This window comes from Thamnophis sirtalis, unplaced genomic scaffold (assembly GCF_051295495.1).
Source record: "Thamnophis sirtalis isolate CommonGarterSnake01/CBP01778 unplaced genomic scaffold, rThaSir2_p1.2 scaffold_6, whole genome shotgun sequence".
NCBI lineage: Eukaryota > Metazoa > Chordata > Lepidosauria > Squamata > Natricidae > Thamnophis > Thamnophis sirtalis.
Window position 1 is genome coordinate 81336956 of NW_028261386.1, and position 25034 is coordinate 81361989.

The 25034-nt window shown below is 38.1% G+C and overlaps 1 protein-coding gene across 4 annotated transcripts in view; it reads left to right on the plus strand.

Annotated features, from left to right (window-relative positions):
* The window catches only part of SYNE1 (spectrin repeat containing nuclear envelope protein 1), a 373011-nt gene extending 353637 nt beyond the window's left edge, over positions 1-19374 (plus strand). For all 4 annotated transcript variants that reach the window (XM_087718281.1, XM_087718279.1, XM_087718280.1 and 1 more), the window contains 8 exons: positions 401-527; positions 1792-2003; positions 2610-2810; positions 3635-3763; positions 4276-4488; positions 6578-6670; positions 10597-10655; positions 18501-19374. In XM_087718281.1, the coding sequence (XP_087574407.1) occupies positions 401-527; positions 1792-2003; positions 2610-2810; positions 3635-3763; positions 4276-4488; positions 6578-6670; positions 10597-10655; positions 18501-18747 (1281 nt within the window). In that variant the 3' untranslated portion in view covers positions 18748-19374. The remainder of the gene's footprint in view (positions 1-400; positions 528-1791; positions 2004-2609; positions 2811-3634; positions 3764-4275; positions 4489-6577; positions 6671-10596; positions 10656-18500) is intronic.
* The last annotated feature ends 5660 nt before the right edge of the window (positions 19375-25034 follow it).

Genomic DNA, 25034 nt, shown 5'->3' on the forward strand with positions numbered 1-25034 from the left:
TACATACAATAAATAAATGCTATTTATATCTTACCCTTTTTTTCTCATCCTCGACCCAGCCATACATCCACACATTCTTATAATGAATCTTCCGAGTTTCATCTACTGTAGTTAAACAGTTTGTAAAACAATGGGCAAAGAACACTGTATTTTTTCATTGTTATTGTTGTGTGTTTTCAATGCATTGTATGCTCCTTTTAATTAATGTTTGTCATATAATATAAATGCAGGGATCCAAATAAGCTAGTAAACATATTAAATAATTGTCAAAATTGTGACTAAGCCCCAAATTTCTATACAACTAAAATGGTAGTTTGCCTCTCGAAGTCTTAGCTATTTCAAGCTAAATTGTGGAAACATGGCTAATGAAAAGTTATCTGGGGATTCTTTTAAAAAACAGATGAAGCTCCTGGGTGAGTGCAGCAGGAGTATAGATTCAGTAAGGCGGCTTGAACATAAACTGAAAGAAGAAGAGGAAAAGCTGTCTGGATTTATTAACCTGAACAATGCAGAGCCACAAACATCTGGTAAGTAATAATCAAATTTTCCCACATAAATGTATGAAAACAAGCAGTAATGATTTAACCATACATCTGAATGTTCTCTTTTCTAGCCCTGTTGTATTCTACCAGTACCTATGGTGAGATTAGATATGTGGTCCTATTTGATGGGACATGCCTTCAGATCAGCTGGGAATCACACAATTAATGTTTCTAATCACTTTGAGGCACAAGCAGGCACTAGCACTAAGGCAACATCAATACGCTTGGAACTTAACTCTTTTTATCAGGATAACAATTGTGAAAATTTAATTAGTTTCTGAAATAATGTGAGAATATATCTAGATCTGGGATGTTATGTTTTCTTTTAATAAAATCAGTAGCATCCTAGAGACAAGAGGAAACAAAACAACTCTAGCAGATTCAGAACTTAAGCCTTGATCCTCTTGTATGTACAAATGTTTTCTATTCAACACCTATTAATTTTGTTCGTAAATTAGTTTCTGGTTATTTCTTTTTTAATTTTCTAAGAGTCTGTTGGGGTTTTATAATATTGCTGTTCTAGAATCTTGCTCAGTTCTGGATTAAGCTGGAACTATTAATACAGGTGAACTCATTGAAAATTAATTTGGAAAAAAAACAGGCCTGGACTAATTATTGTGGCAATGTAGTATTTTAATTGTAAATACAAATATAAAAACTCATTTTAATAGAAATTAATATAATCTGGTCAGATTGAACATTCTAAAATACTTCTAAACTCCTTATAATAATAATAGCATGGCGTACAGTTTTTTTTTTTAATGATAAACCTTCCTTTATTAATAGTGTAAGTTAGTGACTTAGTAGATTTTGCCTTGGAAACAATTACCCAATATGAGGGTTTGGAGAGCTAAATATAAGGGATAAGGAGGCATGCCTTCAGATAATTTTCCATCTTCTTAGGGTTAAATAAATAAATATGACGGAGAGTAACTTTTAAATGCGTACTATTCCTAACTCTATGCTCTCTGAGCTTAAATTTGGATCAAAACTCTGGAATCTACATAACCATTCCAGCCGATATCTGGTACAGAGTGGATGGGGCTATAACCATCTGCTTCTACTCTTATTATGAGGCTGAATGTCAGCTGCAAAGTCCCGTGGTTAACTGAAGCCAGAAGGCAGAGTAGGTGGGGATGGGAACTCATTCTGGTGCCTTCATCATTCTTAGTGTGATGAAACATTGAGAAGTTTAGTTGGACAGAGGGTTAAGAACAGACTTTTATAAAGCAAGGTCTTCTTTTCTCAGGTGTGATTGATCGATGGGAGTTAATTCAGGCCCAAGCCTTAAGTAAAGAACTGAGAATGAAGCAGAATCTTCAACAATGGCAGCAGTTCAGTTCTGACCTAAACAACATCTGGGTTTGGCTGGGAGAAACTGAAGAAGAATTGGACCAATGGCATTGCCTTGATCTCAGCACAGACATACAGACCATTGAGTTCCGGATTAAAAAACTAAAAGTATGTTTTCACTTGGAATTTGTTTTAACATTATCTTGCTTGTTTATTTATTCAGATAGAATAAATTTAATTTCCTTTCATGGATGTTTCCCTGAAGTCAGCAGAAGCTGAGATGGACTGAGAGGAGATTTTACCTTTTTATACCAAGGTGTTTTTTTTTTAATGCTTTAGTGTTAGAATTTCAAACCCGCTCATTTTATGAAGAAAAATTATCAGGTTAGTTTACAAAATTCCTTCCTAAATTTTCATTGAAGCTACTGAAACAATACATAATCTTTAATAGTCTAGTTATAAGCTCAGCTTTATGTTTGCCAAGGTGTTTTTCACATACTGCCATGCCTATAAGTTTTACTTCCTAAAACAATGTATTAGTTTGTTATGCATTCTGCTCTTAATAGTAAGAGATTTTAGAAGTACCTACTACTACCCAGCTGTCAAACATAATTTTAAAAATATAGCACAGTAATAATAACCAAGAAAAAACACATTTAACTATCTTTAATGAATGAAATGTTGAGATGGAAAAGTTTGTTTTCTGAAAAGGTTCTAGCAGGTTTTTTTTTCCATGTCTTCTTTTCCTCTACCACCCACCTTGCTATTTTCAAGGAGCTGCAGAAGGCTGTCGATAGTCGCAAAGCCATCATTTTGTCCATCAACCTGTGCAGTTCAGAATTCATGCAGTCGGACAGTGCGGAAAACAAGAAACTGCAGGAACAACTCTCTCAGATGAACATGCGCTGGGACCACGTCTGCTCTGTGTTAGAAGAATGGCGCTGCTCCCTACAGGGGGCTCTTATGCAATGTCAGGTCTGTTCTGGCTTTTACAAAATGTCTTGGTGTCCTGGATGTAGTGCAATAGGGGTGCACATAATCAGGTCTGTTTTGAAAATATTTTGGAGATGTTCTTTAAAAGATATTTTATTTTTACCTTGAAAGGTAGCTTTTGTGAGATTTCAATTATAATTAAATTACAGTTTCCTAATGCCACTTAGCAAACTAGAATAGTTTCAAGCCTTATATAGGGTCCAGCATTTTAAAAAAAAGGTTAACTCCAGACTGTAAAAAAACAAAAACAAAGCATAAAATCTCAAACCCATTTAAGATAAGTTATGTTCCATTCCCATGCTATCTTCATATTCTAGTTCTCCAAATACCCTGGAGTATCAAGAAAATGACATGCAGTAGATTTATGTATTTTTCTTTCATTAAAAAAAAGATTTATTTAGTTTAGAACATTTTTTGGCTTGTCTTAATTTGGCTTAATTAATTAATTTGGCTTAATTAATTGGCGTAATAAAACTCTAGCATTGCAAACCAATATTGCAAATCTTGGTTTTCTCCTTGCCTTCAGGAATTCTGTTACCTCAGTCAGTACAATGACCTACGGTTTTCATACATCAGAAAGTGTTTTGTTAAAAGCAGTTTTAAGGGGAGGAAGGAGATGCAAGAACAGTGTTAGTTGTTAAAATTTTAAGCAATAACTTAGAACGGGCATCTCCAAATGTGGCAACTTTAAGATTTGCTGACTTCAACTCCCACAGCCAGCAACAGTGAGGTAAACAAGAAACTGCAGGAACAGTTTAGGCGACAGTTCTGGGTAGCCTTATTACACTCTTAACCTTTGTTTTTAGGATTTCCATGAGATGAGCCATGGCTTATTATTATGGCTGGAGAACATTGACAGGAGAAAAAATGAAATAGTCCCTATCAATCCAAATCATGACTCTGATACTCTGCAGGATCATCACAGGCTTCTCATGGTAATATCATTTTATTTTAATAACCAGATGTCTAGGGATGTCTGGAGAACATTAATGGGGAAATAAGTGACAGTATCAAGAGAGCTGAGGTGGCACAGTGGTTAGAGTGCAATACTGCAGGCTACTTCAGCTGACTGCTAGCTGCAGTTCAGCAGTTGAAATCCCATCAGGCTCAAGGTTGACTCAGCCGTCCATCCTTCCGAGGTGGATAAAATGAGGTCCCAGATTGTTGAGGGCAATAGGATCACTCTGTAAATCGCTTATAGAGGGCTGTAAAGCACTGTGAAGCAGTATATAAGTCTAAATGCTATTGCTATCAAATCTTGTTCGGGGGATTTATTGGTTAGGGTTCATTATTTATTTCTTCTCAGAAAGTTGTGCTAAATTATTTCCCACAGGGCTTTAATAATCCCTTCATATCAGACCAGAAGAAACTGTTATTCTTGTAAACTGAATTTCATTTTGACCTGTTATACTTTGTTTTAAAGCCCAAAATACCTTTTTTCCAACAGCAAATACGACGTGAGCTTCTGGAATCTCAGTTAAAAGTGGCTTCTCTTCAAGACATGTCCTGCCAACTGCTAGTCAATGCTGAAGGCACGGATTGTCTCGAGGCCAAAGAAAAGGTCCATGTCATTGGAAACAGACTAAAAATGCTCCTGAAAGATGTCACACGTCACATTAAAGAACTAGAGAAGATTCTAGATATTTCAAGCAGTCAGTTGGTAAGTCTTTTTTTATGATCTTTTGATCATGACAAGTTATAATAGCCAATTTCTTTCCAATTTGCATTTTTGCTACCAGAATGCCTGCATATTCTTTGTACTTTTTATACCTTTTTTTGACATGTATTACTCATATTCAAATCTGTAAAACCTAACAGTTTTATCATGCTGTTGACATAATGCTGTCATACTCTTACTACTCATGTAAAGACAAATTTTCTTTGTAATATTCACCGCTTGATTGCAAGGAAGTAAACTTTTATTAATATATTCCCAAGCTAGCTTTAGTGATAACCCTTGGTTCAATAGAACTTGGTTTATAAGAATTTGGATTGCATAGACAAAAAATTTCTGGGTCTGAGTTCTGCCTAAATTTCAAGCAATAAGATACTCCTCCCTGACCAGTGAAGAAAGAGTGTTTGGCTCTTTTCTTTCTTAGCGGGCTTATTTAACTGTAAGTATATTTTGGTGTCTAAAAATCTAATTCACCATTTTGCAGGCATTTAGCTTTAATGGACTTGCCTTTCCCCATTTTAAATAAAGATTGTATTTATTTTGCTCTGTATGATATACAGTTATGTTTTGTTACTGACTTTTTTGTGTGAACAATTTTCTTACACATTTGTTGCATATTCTTCATAACATGTTATGGTGAAGGAGGTGGTATAATGCAGAGATGTCCTCAAATACAGGTAGTCCTCGATTTACAACCATAATTGAGCCCAACATTTCTCTTGTTAAGTGAGACATTTGTTCAGTGAACTTTGAACCATTTTATGAGTTTTCTTGTCACAGTTGTTAAGTGAATCCCTGTAATTGATGTTAGTAACCTGATTGTTAAATTAATCCAGCTTCCACATTGACTTTGCTTGTCAGAAGGTCACCAAAGGTGACCCTGGGACACTGCAACCATCATAAATATGAACCAGTTGTCAAGCATCCAAATGTAAATCACATGACCATGGGTATGCTGCAAAGGTTGTAACTATGAAAAACAGTCATAAGTCACATTTTTCAGTGCCACTGTAACTTCAAACAGTCAATAAATAAACTGTTGTAAGTTAAGGACTGCCTATAGTTTTGACCTCCACCATTATTCTTTTCATTCACCATGGGTAAGCATTAGATACCCACTAAAGGAGGGCAGTAAGCTGAAATTATTTCAGAGAAGATAAGAAATGCTAATTATGAGTCATCTAGCTTGCCGAGTGCTATTAACCTTATTTCCCTGTAGAGATTACTCCACCACATTACCAGGTGTGCAATTTGAACTGCCACAGAGGGTCACACTGCAAAAAAAAATATAGTCTTGTGCCTCTGATTTGGGTGTGCTGCTGTTTTGCTGTTTTCCCCAAAAGAAAGTTAAATGAATGTGCATGTACATGGATTGAAAGAGAGTGAGGGAAAACTTCAGAACCAGCCTGAAAAAAAAAGAAAACAAAAACCTGTGGCTGCCCACATGATTGAAGAGAGGTGCTTTGCATGCATTCCCATTATTCTGAAGCCCTTTTAAAAATAATAATAAATACCTTGAGCCCTGCTGTCTCCTTTCATAGGTACCTCTCTGTATAGCAAGGTTTTGATCTGAACTGCTCTCCAAGTGTGCCTACTCAGGGGTGGGCTCCAGCAGGGACTACTGCTGGTTTGCTTGTGTGCATGCTGCGCATGTGCAGTGCAATGAAAATTGTTTTGCGCATGCGAAGAATCAAAAAACAAGATGGCGGTGTCACCTGGAGAACTGGTTTGGGGCATGGCAGGCCTGGGTCGCTGCCGGTTCCAATGACCCAGGCCGCCAAACCACTATCGGTTCAGTCGAACTGGGCTGAACCGGTAGGAACCCACTACTGTTCCTACTGAATAAGAAGCACTTGGAGATAGCAGTGATGGGACAGAGGCTGTTCTTCTTCCAACAATTTGCCTTTGGGGTATCAGATGAAGACTTTTTGTTTTCTCCATGCACAATAGTTTTACTGCTTTATGTTTTTAAATTGCATACCATCCAGAAAACTTCACTTGTTGTGTGAGTTAAGGATGGTGATGATGATTTATTGATGATGATGATTGTAATTGATAATAACTAACCACTCAGGACTTATCCTCGTGGTCTTCTGCTGATGAGCTGGACACATCAGGATCTCTCAGTCCAGTATCTGGAAGAAGCACTCCAAGCCGACAGAGAATGGTAATGTCATGCCAGATTATTTTTTTGCCAGTCCTTGGGTGGAAGCACCAGATAGCTGTAGCCAAGGTGAAAAGTCTCAAACACCTCTTGTCATAGTCCTCCCCCCAGGAAAAGCACAGACCAGAATAATTCCTTCCCCCACCTCCCAAAAAACCCTCTGCCTCCTCAACCTTGTACATCTTTTACCCTGCATCAAGTCAGAACTTTTAAATTCTGTATTAATATATACAAAATCAGGACTCAAAGTGTAGCAGGTGTATACATGATATGCTACTTCTTTTGAACGGGAAGAATAGCTCTAAGGGATGGGAGCTTTTCAAAGGCTTGTCTTGCCTCACAACTCCTACATCTGAGTGCTCGAGTGTGTTTTTTTTCTTTTCTGGAGTACTTTAACTAGTTCATCCATAACAAATCAACTCTTAACCTGAGTTTAAGCAAACATTACAGTAGAAATTTGTACATTACGTTTTTTAGAGTTCTGGCTCTTACTGCTCAAAGTAGAAATCTGGGAGGCAACAACTCTGTGGAACTAGCCACTGTACTCTGGTCTTGGGAGATGTGGCCTGAATTTAAGCTTATAAACATTTGTCATTTGGAACAGCAGTCATGCAAATGGCCCCTCCCTCACATTCAGCCTTTTGAGATACAACGAACCTTGTAAGAGCGGAAAGCAGTATGGTGATATTTGCAGAGATGGATTAAAAATACAATAAGATTGCTCTTGATAAAGAGCAGCACAAGGACAATGATTCGAGTTGGGAGGCTAAAAGAAAGTGATTTCATTATTTATATCAAATTTAGCATACAGGTAGTCTTCGCTTAGCAACCACAATTGAGACTTGTGACCCTGTCGCCTAATGCCTCAGCCACTAAGCAAAATATCACATGATTATGACTTATGGTTTTATTTTTGCCTTCTCAATTAACTCTGCGTGGCCACAGCCAGTGACAAAGAACACAAATGGTGATCACGTGACTGCAGAACACTGCAATGATTGTAAATGTGCCTCAGTTATGAAGTGCCTAAATGGCAATCACATGATGGTGGGACACTGCGACAGTTATAAATGCAAGGATTGGCCATGTTTTTTAAACACTGATACAACAGTCATTAAATGAGGCAGGGACTACCTGTATACAGATAGAGAATGCTTGCAGCATTTGAGGTACAAAGTTAGATTCTTTGTAGTCTTGAAAAAGAAAACTAGAAATCTGACCAGGAGTGAAATGCTACTGGTTCGGACCAGTTCACCAGTCTGGAACCAGTAGTAAACCAGTAGTAAAAAATGCTACCAATTCAGGTGAACTGTATTGTATTTCCGATGATCAGCTGGGCAACGACCAGCTGTGATGTGCACTTCATATTAGCTAGAATTTCTTGCTGTCTAGCAAATCTAAATCACGTGGCACAGCGGATTTCCCCCTCCTTCATGTTCTACTTACCTTTGCAGACTCAAAAGGCTTCAAAATGTTGCTTTATTAGTGCTGCACGAGCACACCTGAGATGCGCATGCGCGTGCAAACCACACGCTCAGTAATAGACTCACCAAACCAGTAGCAGACTTCGAAGGATTACACTGCTGAACCTGACCAAACCTACTACAATTGCTACCCTTTAATTCTCACCAATTAAATAGTGACGTCTCTGAAGAGAGAGGAAACTATTTTTGTTGTGAAATCAACTATTTTCTTCATAAAATCATAAGTTTCCCCCATTTCCCACATGCACACATGCAAGGAATAGCAATACAATTCCAAGTGTGCCAGTTTGTGTTTTACACAATATTCAGTTTCTTTTCTTGCAGTGGTACGAACTGCCTCCTACCACTTTCCATTCTTCTTTTTATGTTCCCAAAAATAAAGAGCGTGTACTATAGTATATCTTATCCTATGCCTCACTTTGACTCCTGGAGTGTACTTGATTTTAATTTCTGTCTTTTTAAAAAATTATTATTTTATTTATTTAATTATTATCCAGCTTTCCTTAACTTTTACAGAACTGTCAATTTTCATTTGCTTTCTTATAAAATTACATCTTAGTTCTGTCATTATGAGCTTTATGGCCTCCAAAAATCGATTTCACTGCCTTTACTTGTTTAAGAATATAAAGGAACACTGGCTTTTCAGGAAAGAAAGCTGCAAAAATCCCAACAGATGTAGTTCCTAAGTCATTTTTAATTGTGTTAAATATTTGAAAAATACATTTCATGTTCATTAACATGAAAAGAATTATTAATTTATTGGAACAAGGAACTTTTGCCAAATAATTGTTGGAAATTTATTTCCAAGTTCCATTTTTCATGTTTAAAATCTGCATTCATCATTTCTAACACAGTGTCTGTTTAGTGGTCATGTCCATTCATAGCATATGGAATAGTTTCATGCAGATTAGCTTTAAAAATAGTTCAGACTTAGTCATTCTTTTTTTCTTTTTCTGTTTTTTTTAAATATTACAAAAAGCAAAAAAAATATTCTTTATAGCTACATTCTCTCATGATTTAAGAATGTGGTTTATTTGGCTTTATTTTTATTTATTCATTATATTTTTATCACACCATTATTAATTTTGAAGTAACTCAAACATACATACGTATTTTTCGGAGTATAAGACACACTGGAGTATAAGATGCACCAAGATTTTGAAGAGGTAAATTAAAAGAAAAGTTTTTTGCACTCTGCAGACCTCCCAAACCCTCCGGACATCTCATTTTTTGTGAATAACTGGGCATGCAGAGAGTTTGAGAGGCCTGCAAAGTGCTCCTGGGGGCTGGGGGAGTGAAACAAGCAAAAAACAGCCCATTTTTCATGAAAACGAGCCCGTTTTTTTGCCAAAAAAAGGGCATGCATAGCCTTTAGGACGCTTATAGAGTGCTTCTGGGGACTTGGGGGGGGGGCAAAAACAAGCAAAAAACCGCCTGTTCTTTGCTCCCTTTTGCCTTCCCCAGCCCCCAGGAGCACTTTGCAGGCCTCCCAAACCTTCTGCACATCCATTTTTGTGAAGGGGGCAGGGTTTCGGGAGGCAAAAAATGCTGTATTCAGTGTATAAGATGCAGCCAGATTTTCACCCTCTTTTTTGGAGGGAAAAGGTGCATCTTATACTTCAAAAAATACGGTAATACTTTTTCCTTCTCTTTTTCCCTACAACAACCTTCCTGTGAGGTGAATTGGGCTGAGAGAAACTGACAGGCCCAAAGTCACCCATGGCTTTCAATGCTAAGAGAGGACTTGTGCTCACAGTTTCCTGGTTTCCAGGCCAGCACTTTAACCAGTCATTGCACTTCATAAACTGTGGTTTGTTGTTTAATGCTGTATGCGAACCTAGCCATTATGACATTCTCACAGCTTCTCCCCTTACTTGCCAGCGGTAATCACTTTGGGGATAGTCCAATTCCTGGTTGCACACATAATCTGTGCTACTGTTGTGTCTATAGCATCTTCTGCACAGCCAGGACCATAATTGAACCGGAGAAAAACTGTATTAATCATGAGACATAAAATACTGCTAGCAGGTACCTTATTCTCCTAGTTTCTGCACTCTGTTCTAGAACTCCAAGAGGATGAGAAACTTTATTTACTCGATTTCTAAAGTTGACGAAGATTAAGAAAAAAAAACAACCCTTTTCAAAAATTAAATAGTGAAACAAACCAAAATATTTCCCATAGCTTTAAAAAAAAGCTGCATTGCATTTCCTGTATATTGCTTTATTGGATAGAATGTCATTTTTAAGTTTACATTGTATGTTCCATTTCATGTTCAATTAAAAGTGGGAAAAGAAAAGCCAGTTTCCTTGATTCATGGGAATTAGTTACTTCATTTGATTTTGTGTTTCTTTTGCTGCTCTTTTTAGTTTGATTTCATCAGTAGCTTGTCTTTATTTGCCTGGACTGAACATTCTTCTTTCTTTACCCCTGTTCATTGCAAACAGCCACGAGGCAAATATAATGTCTCACAGCCTGGACCCTCTGTCAGCAGTCCGCATAGCAGGTACCTTATTCTCCTAGTTTCTGCACTCTGTTCTAGAACTCCAAGAGGATGATGGAAATTGCCCACAACAAGGATGCTTGGTCATTCTGATATCAATAGCTTGAATAATTTTTTTTCTATAATTATTAATTTTTCCTCCAGTCGAAATCTGATTTGAAATAGTACAAACTGATTGCTCTTAGTTTTAAGTTCAGCTTCTTCCAGCCAATATCCATTATCTAAATTCTTAGATGCATTGCAACACATTGGTATTAACATTCATGATACTGCATTTAAAATAAAAATGGAGATTCTATTCCCAGATTCGCGGCAAAAAAATAATTTCTTTATCATCCTCTTTGTTTCTAGAGATTAAATTAAAGCAGGTGATAAGCCAATACAGCGTATCTGAATTTTTAAAAACCCACAAACCTGAATAACACTCCCTTTTTATTCTTCTCCTAAACTTACATTCCTCTAAGTTTTGCTCCATTTGTGGGTTTTCAAATTTCATGAGCCCAACCAAATTTCAGAAGCTGAAATGAAGATGGCAAATGAAGGTATGGCAGAAACACATCTTCACCTTAAAACAGCTTCCTTGCTAAGCCAGCATCCTTACATCAGCTTTAATCTTGCTTACTTAGGACATTCTGAAAGTAGCGCAGGTACCCTCTAGCTAGTTACTAGAAAGCAGACTTAACAAATGAAGATTTCAGTGTTCACACCTGTCTAGAAATCTGTCTTGCCTGCAGCTAACAGTGCTTCTGCATTCTTTTGTTGTGAACTATGTGTGCTTTTATCTATTTATAATCAATTTACTTTTCGTTCCTGGCTTTCTTTTCTTGCATGACCCAAATCAAAATGAACGTATAACCACATTTATGTTCTAGGACATGGTTGTCAAATTCGCCGCATCATGTTGCTGTCATGTGACATTTCATGATGTTTTTCCCCTTCACGGTGCTGGAGTGGGTATGGCCTGTGTGGCAGATCCGGCCTGCGGGCTGCCAGTTTGACACCCCTGTCCAAGGCCCCCTTTCAATGTCAACAGGTGTTGTTTAAATACAAATAGCACAACATAAAGAAAACATGGAACGTCAGAAAATATAGATCATACCTGCCCACTCTTTAGTGACAGAGGTTTACTAAATCTCCACAATCAGTTAGATCTCCTTGAATTATATGCAGCTAATGTTTGCACTGACAGTCTTCATTTGATTTCACTAGAACAGGCATACTAGAATTTGTTGAATTATGTTTCCAAATGTAATAATTTTGGTTAAATTATTTCATATAGCAAATTTATAATTCCTGCAAACATAGAAGAAATCAATTGTACAAAAGCAGAAGCTGCACTCAGCATTTGGTAGCAGTCCGTCCCTAGATAGATAGAATTTTTTTCCAATCAAAATGTTTTGAAATATAGGGGCATGGAGAGGAACAAGGAATGCTAGCCAGCATTTATTACCATTTGTTATTCATAATGCCCAGCGTTTTTCAAAAAGAGATAAAATTTTGTCTGCATAACTGAACCACTTTACTGGCAAATAAGGCAGAAAATGTACCAAGCCAACTGCTTATTATTGTGCTTATTTATTATCCCTTGCAAATAGAGTCATTCTTCATACATTGTGTTTACTCTTCTGCTTAACTGCTATCTTTCAGTTGTGTTTTGTTTTTAATCAAACATCAAACTAAGATATACAGTGTACCATTTTTTTCGGAGGCTGCACATTTTCAGCCACTCAAAAAAAGGACAGCCAACTTGACAGAAATGGTGCTATTTTTGATGCAGTTGAGGAATGATCATGGTTTTAGGGAAATAGAGAAATTGCAGCTTGGGGATGTAAGGAAAACACTGTGTCTGTGGCCAGTTTCCTTCCTTCTTGCTTGACAAATATGTAGCATTTTTCTGTGCTTTGGGAATTATAATGAGTGAGCTGGTGCATTTCTAGAGCATTTGGCAGCTCTTTGGAATTTGCCCGCATTTTGGCTGTGGTTTCCCTGCGGCATTCTCAGTTCTGCTTTCTCCATCGGTGTTTACTAACACATCTGTTAGCAGTGCAACATCGGCGCAACACAAAACCCAATTTGTCCTCTAGACAAGCATGGAATATAAATGGGTTTCTACTGAATAGAAAAGTTAATCAAGCATACAAGCCAGACAGGTTATGGTTGATGTGTAATGCAGTTTTAACTGATAAAAGGGGCCAGGCTGTCATTGTGTCCTTTAATATTTTGACATGCCTCTGATCTAAACATCTTGTGTTTGATCTTGCACTGGATCAGCAATCTTTAGTAGAGTACACTTACTGCATGAACTAAAAGCTAAGTCATTTAAGCCACACAATTTTAGATTAGATGAATAAATATGAAAGCATCTCATTTGCCCATTACATATTTAATCTTTTGGTTCTCAAATCAGACTCATGCCATCCTATTTGGCTCTTCAACTACTTCTTTATATTATTGGAATTTAGCCATGGATTTAATTCTGTGATTAAGGATTAAAGTAATTGTGTCCTTTTCTCCAGGGTGTTTACATTATGGGCTGCCTTAAACTACCTGTTTAGAACTTGGCGCCAGTGATGAATTGTGATCAGAAATCAATTTTTGTCTCACATTAATATTGCCCATAACTCCCAGTTTTGCTGTTTTACATTTGCAAAATGTGTGTTAATCTACTCCAAGTGATTCAGTTACCCATATATAATTACCAGAACTATTACAGGTGAAGATCGCTTCATAAAAATGTAGACAAATGGGAGGGAAACATTTCTTGGCAATTCTGCAGCATTTAACAAAGCAAAGAAGTTCACATAACGCTTAGATCTTCCATATGTGAAAGTACTTTATTCCTCCATATGCAATATCTAGAGCTTTTATTTCACTAGCATATCCCCAAGGGGAGCTCCTATCAGAATTGCTTTACTAAAGTAATTTTTGTTGGTGGCTGCTCCTTCTGTTTACTGAAATAGCCCATTTGCTACTGTTCTGGCAGTGAGGAGCAATTGGAGAAGAGCATATGCTTCTCCATTAAAGAAATACAGAAAAATTTAGTGGAACAAGAGTCGTCTGTCCACTGAAAGTTTTTCCTGGCTTCAACCAGGAGTGAAATTCAGCAGATTCTCACAGGTTTTGGAGAACCGTAGCGGAAATTTTGAGTAGTTCGGAGAACCGGCAACTATCACTCTGGCTGGCACCAGAGTGGGGCGGAAATGGAGATTTTGCAATATCTTCCCCCAGGAGTGGGGTGGAAATGCAGATTTTGTATTATCCTTCCCCTGCCATGCCCACCAAGCCACGCCCACAGAACTGATAGTAAAAATAATTGAATTTCACCACTGCCTTCAACCCAGAGTCAGATAAAATAGTATTGCCAAGTGCGTGATTTTTCAAACTGTTTTCTGCATAACCTTGAGATCTAATGAGATCTTGATTGGATCCCATGAGACAGTAGAGACAGAAAAAAATAAGTTAACTTGGACACAGTCAAAATTTTGTCACTAGGTATTTGGCTCCTAGTCAGGCATTTGGGGAAATATTTTTTTTTAAGTACCGTATTTTTCGGAGTAAAAGACGCTCCGAAGTATAAGACACACCTAGATTTATGGGAGGAAAACAAGGGGAAAATATCTGCCTCTGCCTCCCAGCAATTTGCCTCCTTGCAACAAACAGTACAGACAATATACACTGTTTGTAGTGTTATATTTCAGGCTATACTTGTACACACCTTGTTAAAATGTGTTTTCTGAAAGTATAGTTATTCTCTGCTATTTAAAAGAATAGCAGTTTTTAAAACAATAGCACTGGGCCTCTTCAGATCAAGAATTTATTTTAAAAAGCCTCTTCATTTTTTAAGTTGTCTAGAACAATAATAAAGCAATCTTTAAAAAATAAGTCTAACAATTTGAACATTCTATAGACATTTATAGTTGTCAACTTACCTCCTTGCTGCAAACACCTGATTAGCGCAAGAAAATAAAATCTGCCTCCCAGCAGTTTGCCATGTGGAGCAAACAGCTAGTTTCACTTTCAATTTCTCCCTATCGGAGGCTGCAGGGATTGCTATAGCTTATTGAAGCCTGCGCAAACCCCGTTTGCTGCAAAGAGGTAAATTACTGGGAGGTAGAGGCCAAAGGGTGGGGGCCGGTGGGTGGGTGGGGCTACATTCGGTGTATAAGGCGCACCCAAATTTTCACCCTCTTTTAGGGGAAAAGGGTGCATCTTATACTCCAAAAAATGCGGGTAACAGGTTTACAATCTTAAAGTTTGAAAGCCTGTATTTAGCCCTAAAACTTTCACTGATTTATTTAATCTAACATTACCCACTTTTTAAATTTCAATAACTAGAATTTAGTATATAAATGTACATTTTTTTATTACATTGACAAGTTATCCATAAATTTAAATAAGTTAAATAATAAGATTTTTTAAATTTGGCTCCTAGAAGTATAAAATACAGTTGGATGTCTTTGTTATAACATTAAAAATCCCAGCCTAGGCCACTGTACTATGTTTTTGTTCTTTTAGTTATTTCTTCCGGATACATAGTAATTATCTCAGTTTAATTTCTTTTAAATGTTTAAAATTCAATTCAGTGAAATAATTCAGGTCTCATTAACTAAATTAATTCAGAATATTGTTATAATTGTGCAATCAATGGCAATAAATAACAACACAACTACAATTTGAATCCAGACTAACCTAATTAGATCCCACTGAAATCATAATCATTACTAATTCAATTCTACTAAACATAAGCATGACCCACATAAGCAGATAGGCCATCTGAGATCAACTTACAATCTAGCATAAGCAATTACGAATCTAAAATGAAAAAGAAAAGAAAGAAAATAATGTCTCAAAGGTGCTTCCTTTCAAGAGGCAGTTGGACTTTCTGGTTTTTCTTTGAAAACCTTTCGCTTCTGAAGAAGCTTCTCGGATGAGAAGCAAAACGTCTTCAAAGAAAAACCAGAAAGTCCAGTTGCCTCTTGAAAAAAAAAGCACCTTTGCGACAACCATGACCTGGATGACTGAGAATCTCCATAGAGATTTATCAAAAGAAAAAAAAAATGAATGCAACAATTAAAACTGAAACATTTTTACACATTGGCAAGTTAAGGCTTGCCATTCTTTTTGTTTATTTTTTAGGGAAAATAAATATCATTCAGCCATAAATAAAGAGTCTTGAGAGAAAAAGCAAATGTCAAACATAAGGCTTGTTGATTCACAGAAAGAATTGCATCATAGATAACTGAAGAGATGTATGTGCAGAAATCAAAAACAGAGCTGGGGAAATGGCTATATTCAGCATCAGATGACATTGAAATGAATGGGAAGGATGAGGATAATAAAGGAAAGGTGGACACAAATTATCACTGTGTTTAGAAATAAATAGTATGATATCAGATTGCAAAATAGAAACAAAAAGCCTTAAAAGCAAAATGAAAAATGCCTAACAGCGTTACAATAATCCAAAAAAGAATGCAAATAACAATATGACTACACTTTTGGTGTTCATTTTAATAAACTGCTATTTGAAAATACAAAAGGTCTCCCATGTTTCCAGTACCTTGAATGCATTCTTATTGAGTACTTCTTGAGGTTCTTATTCAATCATTACAGATCTTCTGTTTATACTGCTTTATATGTCCCTCCTTACCTGCTGAATATTACTTCATCAAGTGCCAATTCTTCATTCAGTTCTAAGGCAGAGAATAAACTTTACTCCTGCAGCCTTTTTAGAAGCGAACAGGAAGTGTTGCTATTGATACAGAAAATGAAAGTTCTTTAAAGAGAACAGATATTTCTGTAGTATTCAGAGAAAAATCCTGGAATTCTACTTTCAAAGAGAACATCAGATAACTTATCTCTGATAATGCAAGTCAATTTAGACATGGTTGATAAAATGAAAGCAATAATCAGTCGAAAGTACAAATCTCAAATGTTTTACTTTTAAAAGAATTGATCATCACTATTTGATGAAAGTCTGAAATTAAGAGTCAATGGTGACTTAATTTGTAGGACTACAACCAGGTTCTCTGACCTAAGACTCACAGATAAAGACAGATTTGAACCCCGTATTATAGTTCTGATTTTTTTAGGAAATAGGGACCATGCCACCAGGTATTCCAGCAGTGGAAAGATCATTGCATGGAGGAAAACAAATTTCTATTCTTCATTAATTTCCACACAATCCCTGTGGCATATACAGGTAGTCCCCAACTTATAACCACAATTGATCCTAAACTTTATGTTTATTAAGAGAGAAATTTATTAAATGAGTTTTGCCCCATTTTACAACTTTTCTTGCCACCTTTTTTATGACACCCACTGCAGTTGTTAAGTTAGCAACTTGGTTGTTAAGTGAATTTGGCTTCCCACTGGACTTTGCTTGTCAGAAGGTCACAAAAGGGGATCATATGATTCCGGGATACTGCAACGGTCATATATATGAACCAGTTGCCAAGCATCCGAGTGTAAATCACATGACCAGGGGAATGCTGCAACGATTGTATGTGTTAAAAATGATCAGAAGTCCCTTTTTTCAGTGCAGTTGTAACTTTGAATGGTCACTAAACAAACTGTTGAAATTTGAGGACTACCTGTATGTGCCTAACTCTAGGATCTGAATACAATCCATACCTTCCTTTTTTCAAAAGGTTTGTATAATCAGAGCCTGTACTTTTCCCCACACTAAGCGCAAGTGGGAAGGAGAACAGCAATACACACATTGTTGAGGAATAAGTGAGCACCATGAAAATAAAACTGTCTTTCAATACAAGAGTCTATGCACAGTCTCAGGTGGAAATTAAGTAGCACTGCTTATTCCCTTTGTCTGTATTTTGGCCAATTGATTTCCTTAAGGACCTGGAAGGCTGGGTTTAATTAAACTTTAATACAGAATGCTCTGATGTTGCTAAATGTGCCATATCTTTGCAATGTTGTCATAACTCAAGGGCCGAGAATACCAAATGATAGCACTTTCCATCTTAACCTTTTGTAAATAATCTGCAATTTTTATGCTTTTAGTCTTGGATCTCTTAACTAGCCCTATCATCTTAAACAGTTAATCACTTTTTAGCTTTGGATATTCATGTCTCCATTTGTCAGGTGAAACTAGCAATCCTATTCATGATTTCTTGATGTTCGGAAGGTTAGGAAGATGCCCTAAATTGCCCCCTAGTAATAAAATGCACATAAACACACCCTTTAAGGTTAACAATGCTGCAGTCATTATGATGAATTACTAGATATAAAGGTGGATGTATCTTCTGAATTAGAAATAAATGCTTGTCATGGCAAGCAGAAAGTCATTCTGTTAGGTTTTGCTGAATATTTTTTCTAGAGTTATAAATTATACTACAATAAAAGAGGAAAATATTATTGGTTTGATGCTGATTCAGTGCAAAAAGAGGCTATTATATACAATATGTACTTAACTGGATGATAATATCTAATTGTATATTGACATATTACTGTACTCGTGCAAGAATTTTTTTTTAAAAAAAATCTGGGCAGCTTCCTAAAGAACCATTGTTAATGCATGGCTCCCTCAATCTAACTCTTAAAATTATGTATTCTAAAGCCATATCATTTGCATTCATAGACATTGATGTGATAAAGTGTATCTTAAATTAGTGTGACAGATTATTGTTGTAGTTGGTAGTTTTGGAGATTCCAGATAATTTTTTAATAAAGATGCATCGGATTTCTGAGCCTCACATCCAGAAAATTTGGAAACACTTATTATGAATGCTATATATATATATATACAGTAAATAGTATTTGGGCAACACACTGATCCAGCTACCATTTTCCAGAGTTGTATTGGCTTACTTCTGTTTTGGATTCTCTCTTCAGGCCCACAAGAGGTGGCTCCGGTTCCTCCCGTTCTGAAAACCAGGGGCATCGGTCACGACCGCAGCACTGCTTCTTCCTCAGGGTGCTGAGAGCAGCTCTTCCTCTCCAGCTTCTCTTGCTGCTTCTGATGGCCCTCGCCTGCTTGGTTCCAGCGAGCGAAGAGGACTATAGCTGCACCCTCTCAAATAATTTTGCACGCTCCTTCCATCCCATGCTTAGATACACAAACGGCCCACCACCTTTATGAAAAGATTGCCAGCAGCTGAATAATATTTCAAATGCAGTACCCAGAATTCAGTAGGATTTCCATGACCTCCCTGCTGATATAAGTAAATGTCTGTCAGTATCAAAATGAGCCATGGAATTCATGAATTGGGCCATTAAAGACTTACATCTCTTCCATGGACTTTGACTAAGTAATAGAAAGTTTTTCTCTCCAAACAGCATCCTGGATTTTTCAGCTAATTTTATAATTTTACCATTACTCTATATAATACCTAGCGGAGGACTTCAGTTTGAAAAAGGACCAGTATGTACTGCTCATTATAGAGCTATTATACAATCTTTATTTAACTATTCTACTGGTATTTTAAACTAAACTAACATATAAACCTATATACTTGTAAGAAACAAACTGGAGTGATTTTAGAAACCATTATAACATACAATTTTAAAAGCTTGCAAGGCAGTATATTATTTTCCCCCATTTTTGGTGGGGTTTTGAGTGAGGCACGATATTCTAATCTTTGCTTTGAATGCACAAATTGTAAATGGCACATTTTATAATTTAAAAAAAATGTAAGAAATGAAATCATGAAAACTTTATGAACAACGATGGATATTAAGTATTAAAAATATTTATGTATGTACAGTTTGCTAAGACTAGTGTGCTTATTTCTTGATAAAGAAACCAGGAAATCCTCCAAATATATTTTGGAGCAGTGTGTTATGTATCTGTGCATTTTATTGATTATCTGCCATCGAGTTGGCCGCCACATAGATTTTCTCTATGATCATCTGTCCCTAGCTATCAGCTCTGCAAAGTAGTCCAGACAAGAAACACATGTAGAAGTACCATTTCTAACTTTATTGTAAGGTTATATTAACGAAACCTTGCAAGACAAAGTACACCTCTTATCCATACTGTCCAAGAAAATAGTCCAAATGTCGCTTCTGAGACATTTGCTGTACTGCACTGCTTCTGTACTGCACTGCTTCTGTGGACTCAGCTGGCACTTGTCTGACCATTGACCACACTTCTACCTGACTCCCAAGTTCATTTCCACATATGCAGGGGGTGGGCTGCTATGGGTTTGCCTGAGTTCAGGAGACCCCGTAGCTAACATTATGGTCACCTCCAAATCCTACCCTTGGTTGGCCCCACCACCCTGCACTGCACCTCCCACCCCTCTCCTCCCAGGAGTCTCCATGCGGCCCATTTTGAATGCGAAGTAAGTGCAGGGCATGTGCAAAGGCTCAGGAGGGGGGCCTCCCGGAAGGCCTCCGGAGCCTGGGAGATGTACTTTTCGCCCTCCCAGAGGCTTGAGGAAAGCCTATGGGGCCTGGAGAAGGCAATACTCCCCCCACCACCATGGTGCAGGAGGCCAACACTCACCCAGCAACCAGGCAGAGAACCCATTGCTGAAATTTTTGAAGCCCACTCGTGCACATATCACTTCATTAACCAGATCTTTCAGGGCTTCTACTAGCATATCCCTCATCAATGTAACTGATCTCACCCACTTTGCTTCTCTTTGTCCTCCTATTTTTCCTTTCACCTTTCCCAGCATTAGAATCTTCTCTAGAGAGGAAGGTCTTCGTATAATGTGTTTGGAAAAAAAATCAGTCTTGTCTTCAGGTATAGTGCTGAATGGCAATGCTTTGAAGAGTTGTTTATAGATATGATGGGGAAAAGAGGTGGGTATTGTTTTGTTGTTAAAATACAAATGTTATTTCTGATATGTGTTAAACTTTTGAAGAAGTTTTTGAGAAGAGACAAAGAGGAAATTACAATAAATTAACATGGGATGCTGTTGAAAGGCATTAAAGATTAAGATTTTTAATATGTTGCTGTTTCTGGTAGCTCTTAATGGGTTTTTCTTGACTAAGTTTGAATCATAAGGCTTTAAAGATTTCTTTGTTGATAAGATACGGGAAGAAGAAACTTGTTTTATGTTTAGACAAGTTATTGTGTTTTTAAAAAAGGAAAGAATTATGAAGCTGATTTATTTTATTAAGGTTAAAATTTATGTGCTTTTACTTCTGGTAACTCTTAATAGACTTTTCCTTATCAAGATTGAATAATGAAGTTTTATCATTTGTCTATAAATAAGAGATGAAATATGGGAAGAAGAGATCTTTGGTTGAAATGTTAGAGACGGTGAGAAATTGTACTTGTCAACATGAAGGGGGAAGTCATTTCTTTGCATACACTTGCCTCCTTTTTCTTATATTTTTTTAAAAAATTCTGTTCCCATTTTTCTGCACTTACTTTTGAATTTCCTTTTTCCTTTTTATATTTTTCGTAGTTTTTCTTGTTAATTTTTTATCTTTGATTTTAAAACTTATTTTTAAGCTTTACTGTAAGTCTTAAAATAGGCAGCAAAGAAACTTATAAATAGCTTCTTTACATCCAAAGGAGAGGAAATAGAAAACCCAACTCTGACTACAGCCCCTTTTGCATCTTCTGTATCTCGCCCCATGCCTGGATTGAAAGAAGTGATTCTGTCCAGTAAGTTGTACAAAGACATAAAAACCCTGGATTTGTGATATACCAATAGAGCAGTGTTTTTCAACCACTGTGCCGCGGCACACTAGTGTGCCGTGACATAGTGTAAGGTGTGCCGTGGGAGAATTACTTTATATATAGTCAATATAGGCACAGAGTTAACTTTTTTTAACATTTTCTAATGGTGGTGTGCCTCGTGATTTTTTTCATGAAAAAAGTGTGCCTTTGCACAAAAAAGGTTGAAAAACACTGCAATAGAGGCTTCTGGTTCTGTCAGGAAGCAAATCATCATCAATTGGCTCTGTCACGGTGGCCTCCCTCAGTAACCAAGAAAGAAACCACTCAACTCCATTTTGCAGAATTAAGAGTACTTTTACTGGTCATGAATAGATAGCAGCTAGGCAAAGCAAGATCTGAGGCAAAAGCGTGTGTAATCATAGATATCAATATGTGACCCAACCCCCTCCCCTTGGTAACCCCATCCCATAGTCCAATCCATATACCCCACAGGTGTCGTGCAATGTTCCCTCTAATTTTTTTTCAGTGTGAGCAGAAAAGTATAGTGTTTGAGCGGCACATTTTCATGCCTGAGCACCTGATTTTTTTTCACAGATGTCACCTAAGACAACAACGAAATCAGTATTATTTGAAACTCAAAGTTATGTTTATTCAAGGTACCTGCTTAATTAAAAGTGTTATATAATATCAGTATCACTTAACAACGCTCCTGCTTAGCAACCAAAATGTTGGCTCAGAAAGTCTGGCATTTGAAACAAAAAATAGCCTTTAAAGTTGTGGTGTGTTAGGAGCATTTTTATTCCTGCATTTTAAACACACACACACACACACACACGGAGAGAGGGAAACATAGGAACTCCGAAGGGTGAATAATTTGAAATGGTAGTTGGAGAATATAGTGTAAGTAAAATAGTGCTTTATATAATTAATGAACAGGGTTTTTTTTTAATAGTTTCTTTTTACATTCATTTCTGTGTTCATTTTCTTGGGAATGAAATTCCTTGAGGCTAATTTAATTTTTGGAAGAAAAAAAATAATGCCTGTAAACCAGCAAGAAATTTAAGACAATCTTTAAAATTTGTATTCAAAGAATTTAATAAGAAGGCATTTCTGTTTGCATTGCTTTCAGCAAACATTTCCTATTTTTACTGCCTTTCATTCACCCACTTTTCACTGATATGTTTATACATATTCATTAAGTGACAGCATTTTGGCAGACAGCATTGCTTTTTCTACATTACTGTATGAAAATGTCCTGCATCTAAAAATGACTGATCTATGGCCTTATCACTGCTGTGACGAGCCCCCGCCGCCACCAGAATAACTGCTGCCGCCTCCTCCTCCTCCAACAGCACCACCACATTTGCTGCCCGGCGCTGCAGCTGAGGTGAAGCCGCCAAACCTCCCGCTGGCGCCCCCGCCCATGGCAGCGGCGGCGGTGCCTGCCTCCCACTCCGCTCGGAACACCTCACCTAAGCAGGGGTGCTGGCGGGAGCTTTGGCAGCTTCACCTCAGCCACAGCGTTGGGCAGCAAATCCGGCAGTGCTTTTGGGGGAGGAGGAGGCAGCAGCAGATATTCTGTTTGAGCAGAAAGCAGGGCAAGGGATGGGAGGAAAGAAAAGAGTCTGAAGCACCTGAAGCGATGGGCTTCCGGAAGGTGGAAAGCGGGTGGGGAGATACCGGCAGGTTGGGCGTCCAGGAGAGCCATCTCGGTGCCACCGAAGGGGGGGATGCCAGGTGCTGCCTCTGACTCGCCCTCTCCATGGCTCCCCAGGGCTGCAGCAAACCAAGCAACAAAGCGAGCTAGAAGGACCGCCGTTTTTTTTTAATATCTCTCCCAGTCTGAGGAAGTCCTTTGCGGGCAGCCAGTTCTAGCTGCCTGCAAAGGACTTCCCCATGTTTGCTTTGATGAAATCTCTGTGCGGCAGTTAGAAACTGCTGCGCGGGGGTTTCTTGCCATGTGCGTGGCCGCGCAGCCGCGCACCTTAGAGGGAACAGTGGTGTCGTGTGGGAGACATCTTCAAAAAGCATCATCAGGTTGGTATGTCAGACAGTTGGCCTTGGCGGCAAATCCTCTATCTGCAACATGTGCAGTAGATGGTGAGAACAACTCCCATTTTACACTTACTCCTGCACTGAACACTTCCCCACTCAAATACCATGCCCCCCTCCCCGTTTCAATGGCAGCCGAAGGCAAGCAGCAAAACAGAGGCTGACATCCGGCCCTCCATCAGGAAAGGAAATCATCCCTGCAGAAAAAGAACAAACAAACACACAAACAACATAAAACAGGAACAAGAAAAAGATAGAAATGTCAAAGTAAATTCAGGTCATGGCTTGTCGGGGTAGGTAGAGTAGAATTTACGTAAAAGTCGAGGAGCCCTAATGTGGGACTTATCGACCCATTCAGCTTGGGAGGTGAGAAAATGTTTCCAGGATACTAGATACTGAATTCGATTTCTATGTTTTCTCCTTAATCTCAAAATTTTGCTCTCCTTTAGAGCCAAGGTGGCGCAGTGGTTAAATGCAGCACTGCAGGCTACTGCTAGATCAGCAGTTCAGCGGTTCAAATCTCACCGGCTCAGGGTTGACTCAGCCTTCCATCCTTCCGAGGTGGGTAAAATGAGGACCCAGATTGTTGGGGGCAATATGCTGACTCTCTGTAAACCGCTTAGAGAGGGCTGAAAGCCCTATGAAGCGGTATATAAGTCTACTGCTATTGCTATTGCTTTAATAAGAAAAGGGGCAGATGGTGGAGGTAGAGGAACTCGCAAAGAGGAAGTGTGTTCCGGCTTCAAAAGGTTGACATGAAACACTGGGTAAACATGGTTAAGGTACTTAGGTAGTTCCAGTCACACCGACACAGGGTTAATAATCTTTATAATGGGAAACGGACCGACATACTTTGGACCCAGTTTTGTTAGACTTCTGGGTGGTTTGGAGAAACTTGGTAGACAAAAACACACAATCTCCAACCTTGTATTCTTTTTGTTTAGTTCTCTTCTTGTCGGCCTGTTTCTTGTGTGCTTGATGAGCAGCATCCAACACCCTGTATGCCAAAGGCCAGATTTGGTGGAGCTGGTCACTCCACTCGGAGAGGGACAGAATTTGTGGTTTTTCTCGTGGCACTTCTGGAATAAGTACAAAATCATGACCAAACACTATTTTAAACGGGGTAAAGCTGGTGCTGCTGTGCACAGAGTTGTTTTATGCCCCTTCAGCATGAGGTAACAATTCAACCCAATTATCCTGCTGATAATTAATGAAACACTGGAGGTACTGTTCCAAAACAGAATTAGTCCATTCACAAGGCCCTTTAGTTTGAGGATGGTGGGCGGGGCTTAACCCCTGAGCAGAGCCAATCAATTTCAAAAACTCCTTCCAGAATAAGGAGGTGAATTGGACTCCCCTATCCTAAATAATGCATTCCGGCATGCCATGTAGACGATATACATGCGTAATGAATAATTTAGCCAAGGATTTAGCCGATGGGATTTTGGAACAAGGAACAAAGTGAACCTGTTTGGAAAACAAGTCCGTAATGACACAAATCACGGTATTTCTTTGACTTTCTGGTAATTCAACAATGAAGTCCATAGATATTTCCTTCCACGGAGCTTCAGGACAGGCCACACCTTGGAGCAGACCCTGGGGCTTTCCTAGTGAGCGTTTCGTGGCAGTACATGTGTGGCAACTGGCCACATAGGATTCAATGTCTTTCTTCAATGGCCACCAAAATTGTCTTTTAATGAGATGTAAAGTTTTCACAAATCCAAAATGGCCTGCCA